The 5,000-nt window shown below is 41.4% G+C and overlaps 1 protein-coding gene across 1 annotated transcript in view; it reads left to right on the top strand.

Annotated features, from left to right (window-relative positions):
- The window catches only part of LOC138969127 (sodium-dependent proline transporter-like), a 57,188-nt gene that overhangs the window by 37,211 nt on the left and 14,977 nt on the right, over positions 1–5,000 (top strand). The window contains exon 9 of the mRNA XM_070341845.1: positions 3,004–3,128. Coding sequence (XP_070197946.1) covers positions 3,004–3,128 — 125 coding nt within the window. The remainder of the gene's footprint in view (positions 1–3,003; positions 3,129–5,000) is intronic.

Raw genomic sequence — 5,000 nt, forward strand, 5'->3', positions numbered from 1 at the left:
TTCTCGTGTTACACCGGGGTACAAAGTGTTCGGGTGGGGCTAGAGAAAAGTGGGGGACTGGGGTGCGTATGCACGGGTGACTGCAGGCGTTGAGAAGAGGAACAAGGTGGTAGAAAGGGGGGACGCATGACCGAGCAACTTTGGACGTCCAAAAAGGAGTGTAGATCTATACAGAGCACAACAGCTTTCTTAGTCTATATCACACAGTGACAGACAGACAAACACACACACACACACACACACACACACACGCACACACACACACACACGCATGCATACATACATATACATACATACATACATACATACATACATACATACATACATACATACATACATACATACATACATACATACATACATACATACATACATACATACATACATACACACACACGCACGCACGCTCGCACACACACACACACATACACATACACACACACATACATGTCAGATGTCAAGAAAAATGTGTGTTTCGTGCACGTATCAAATTCAAGGACATCACGTGTAATCTAAGATTGTTGAGACCGCTCGGAAAGGAGCGCTTGAGGACAACAACAAACAACCGCATGGAAGTCGAGAAGAGATCTTTTGTTTACTTACTCTGTGGCCGACTGAAGAACTGGTGCATGGTTACATGGTTTTCTAAAGGAAATTTTAACCCAGCAAGGATCTGTTTTCTGTTTTGCACTCTAAAGTCAAAGTTTTCAGAGCATTCAGTCTGGTCTTCTGTACTATTAAGCTATGTTTTATACATGCTCGACTTTTTTTTCTCTTCAAAACGTAAGCGATTTTTTAAAGTAATAAAAAATGTTGTTGAGAATCTCCAAAGGGGGAGAGAGGGGGGGGGGGGTGTATTTATTGGCTAGAAGGTCTTTTAGAAAGACTTCTCTTGAAATCCTGGCCGATTGATTGTTTTGTTAGTTGGTAACTGGGTTAGCAGGCTCGTGAGGTAGTTGGTTGCTCGGTCGATCGCTTGTTTGCGTGTTAACGTATTTATTTTTGCTGCCAGATTATTACAGTCCTTCCTGTATGGTTTTATTTGGACTCTTAATTCCCACACAATACAAAAAACAGTGAATGTTGGACCCCATCCCAGTGGTGGTGGCTGCTTGTTTGTTGACGATGTGATCACATCTGTTCTTCTGAATTACCTTCTTTCTTACAGTGCTTTCCAGACGGTCTTTGCAAGACTGGATGGTCTAGAAATGTGTCCATGACACTTTATCTTGTACTTTTTGGATTGTCTAGAAATGTCCATGACACTTTATCTTGTACTATTTGGATGGTCTAGAAATGTGTCCATGACACTTTATCTTGTACTATTTGGATGGTCTAGAAATGTGTCCATGACACTTTATCTTGTACTTTTTGAATGCTCTAGAAATTTGTCAGTGACACTTTATCTTGTACTTTATTTTTGGTATTGTAGAGATTTGCCAATGACACTTTATCTTGAAAGTTTTGGATCGTCTAAAAATGTGGCAATGAAACTTTATATCTTGTACTTTTTGGGTGGTCTAGAAATGTGTCAATGACAATTTATCTTGTACTTTTTGGATAGCCTAGAAATGTCCGCAAGACACTTTATCTTGTACTGTTTGTGTGGTCTAGAAATGTCTGCTTGACACTTTATCTTGTACTTTTTAGATGGTCTAGAAAGCTCTCTGACAATTTATTATTTACTATTTGGATGGTCTAGAAATGTCTCCATGACACTTTATCTTGTATTTTTTTAATGGTATAGAAATGTGTCAATGACATTTTATCTTGTACTTTTTGGATGGTTAAGAAATGTCTCCATGACACTTTATCTTGTACTTTTTGGATGGTTTAGAAATGTCTCCATGACACTTTATTTTGTACTTTTTGGATGGTCTAGAAATGTCTCCATGCCACTTTATTTTTTATTTTTTTGGATGGTCTAGAAATGTGTCCATGACACTTTATCTTGTACTTTTTGGATGGTCTAGAAATGTCTCCATGCCACTTTATCTTGTTTTTTTTTGGATGGTCTAGAAATGTGTCCATGACACTTTATCTTGTACTTTTTGGATGGTCTAGAAATGTCTCCATGACACTTTATCTTGTTCTTTTTTGGATGGTCAAGAAATGTCTCCATGACAATTTATTATTTACTATTTGGATGGTCTAAAAATGTCTCCATGACACTTTATCTTGTACTTTTTGGATGGTCTAAAAATATCTCCATGACACTTCACCGCGTACTGTTTTTGTTAGTATTTTTTTTTTTTGGGGGGGGGGGGGGGGGGTACATTTTGAGAGAGAAAGTCGTCTGTTCATATCAATGCTTCTTATTTTCTCAGGCGCCAGAAGGTTGTCGATTGGTTGCACTTACTGCTCACTTACTCTCACCTCATATGTGACCCTCCACCACGAAATGAGTCGCATGTCACCTCGCGCGGTTCTGCGCTAGGCTTAATATAAGTCCGGGGAGTGTCTAGTAACAGTGTGAGGGTCACCTTAGTCACAGGCTTATAACTCAAACAGTTTTCGTTCTTTTCTAAAACGGGTTTCACCACTGGATAGAGCATAAAAAACTCTTTAGGAAAATGTACAAAATATGAAAATCATGCAAAGGTGACATGCGACTCATTCCGTGGTGGAGGGTCACATATGGATTTCTCGTTCGGGAACTCCCCTGTTAAGGCCCCCTCACCCTCCCCCTCAAGACGCCCTCTTGTTTAATACCTGGATTTTTTTTATTTTTTTTAATTCTTTTTTTAGCGAACGACGAAGAAGAAGATACCTCGATTTTTAAGATTTTATTTACATAGCCTGTTTAAATTTACCTCCATTTTCAGACTCCCGCATTGGCAAGATCAGCCCTTTCTGCGATTGTTGGAGGTCTTGAAAAGGGGAGGGGGGTTTCCACTGTAATAATGGTGTCTGTGCCCATGTCTATGTCTGTTGTTGTCTATAATTAGAACGCTTACGTCCTTTCGTTTCTTAGATCTTTGTTTTTTCTTGACTTTTGTGCAGAGATGCGATAATAGTGGCGATCATCAACTGCGCTACGAGTATCTTTGCTGGCTTCGTCATCTTCTCCATGCTGGGATACATGGCTCACTCCACCAACCAGGCCGTTGAAAACGTCACTGAAGATGGTACGTCATACCCTAGTTGATGACGCTATGAGTAAAGCCTGTCCTTAATTGAGCCCAAAGTCGACTTAGTGAAGACTTAGAGAAGTCTTTATACCGAAAACTCAGTGCTAAAGCTTCGTGCGCCCAGCTTGGCGAAGTATACTTCACGTAGTCGACTTCGCCCCGTTAAAAACAGGCTGTATACGCACGGGGACAAAGTCAAATTACGTAATCGGTGTTGCACGTCATGTGGGGTGTGATAAAGAACATATTACGCCGTGAAGGCAAGTACGTCACGGAAATTTACAAAAGATACGTTTTGTCACGAGGAAACAAAAGTATACCACATAGGCTCGATAGTTATTAGAACAGACAGGTCTTGCATGCCAACCAGCATATATCATAAATAGGAGTGTAATAAACAGTATACACGAAGATTCAACGGGGCTATACTTTTCATAAGCATATAAAAGGCATGTCATATCGGAAGAATGCACAGCATACATACTGAACACAAAGTTTAAAACGGGACAGTATTTTTCATTCGAATACAAAAGCTGTATACCTTAAGTTGAATAATATAAACAAAGTTTACATTGAGACACTGCTTTCCATGGGCATACGCAAGGCCTCTTACGTCAGGGGAAGGGGGGAGAGGAGGGGGCGGGCGTCGCCGGTGAACAGTGCAAATCTCGTGTTATATAATGTCGTTCATTTCTAAAATTGCTATGAATTCCTATAGAAGTTTGAATAGAAAGTAAAAAAAGAGGAGAATAAAGAAGTCCGCACGGCCTCAAAAGAATATTGGGTTGACGCCAGACGCCTTTGTGTGTACACCTTACGCTCACTTTGACAAGTAGAAACTGTAGAAAGAGTTTCAACTAACAGACGGTGTTACGTTTTTAACCTACATGTTTCTTCTGAGAGGTAGTGAGAGCATGTAACATGTAATCGGCTGTATTTCTTTTTCTTGAAGTAATATCGTCGTCTGGTGCAAGTCAAATACACTTACAGTTACACTTACACACGCATATCCTCCCAGAAAACACACACACACACACACACACACACACACACACACACACACACACACACACACACACACACGCGCGCGCGCACACACACACACACATACACACACACACACACACACACACACACACACACACACACACACACACGTTTTCCCTCTAATAAAATGCACGTACAATACCCCCACAATCACGCACACTGCAACCACCCCCTCCCCCCCACACCCGCACCTTCAGGTCATACTCACACACACACACACACACACCCATACACACACACACACACACACACACACTCTCACACACACACAGACACACACACACCAGGTGTGCACACACACAAACACACACACACACACGTTCACCCACGCGTACACACACACACGCGCACACACACACACACACACACACACACATAATTATGAAGTATGCTCTTATACCACGCAAAGGTCTGCAGAGATGTGTGTTGTACACAGTCACTTACAAGAAAATGAAAGAACCTTTAAAGGCACAGTGCAGCTCACAACCTTCGTTTTGCGTTTTTGTTGCAGCTGAGTGCATTTACAGTTCAAAAATCCTCCTGTGGTAGTAAAACAAACCCAAAACAAGAGTCGAAGCCATCAAGGCTCACGTAAGAAATCGACAAACAGTAACACAAACTCAATCACTCCGTCACACACACACACACACACACACACACACACACACACACACACACACACACACACACACACACACACACACACACACACACACACACACACACACACACACACACACACAGAAAGAGCATAGGTGAAACTGTGCAAGAAAGCGAGACACTAGATCTAGATCTGTCTGTCTGCATGTAGCCTACTTACAG

Source organism: Littorina saxatilis, linkage group LG6 (genome assembly GCF_037325665.1).
Source record: "Littorina saxatilis isolate snail1 linkage group LG6, US_GU_Lsax_2.0, whole genome shotgun sequence".
NCBI classification, from domain to species: domain Eukaryota; kingdom Metazoa; phylum Mollusca; class Gastropoda; order Littorinimorpha; family Littorinidae; genus Littorina; species Littorina saxatilis.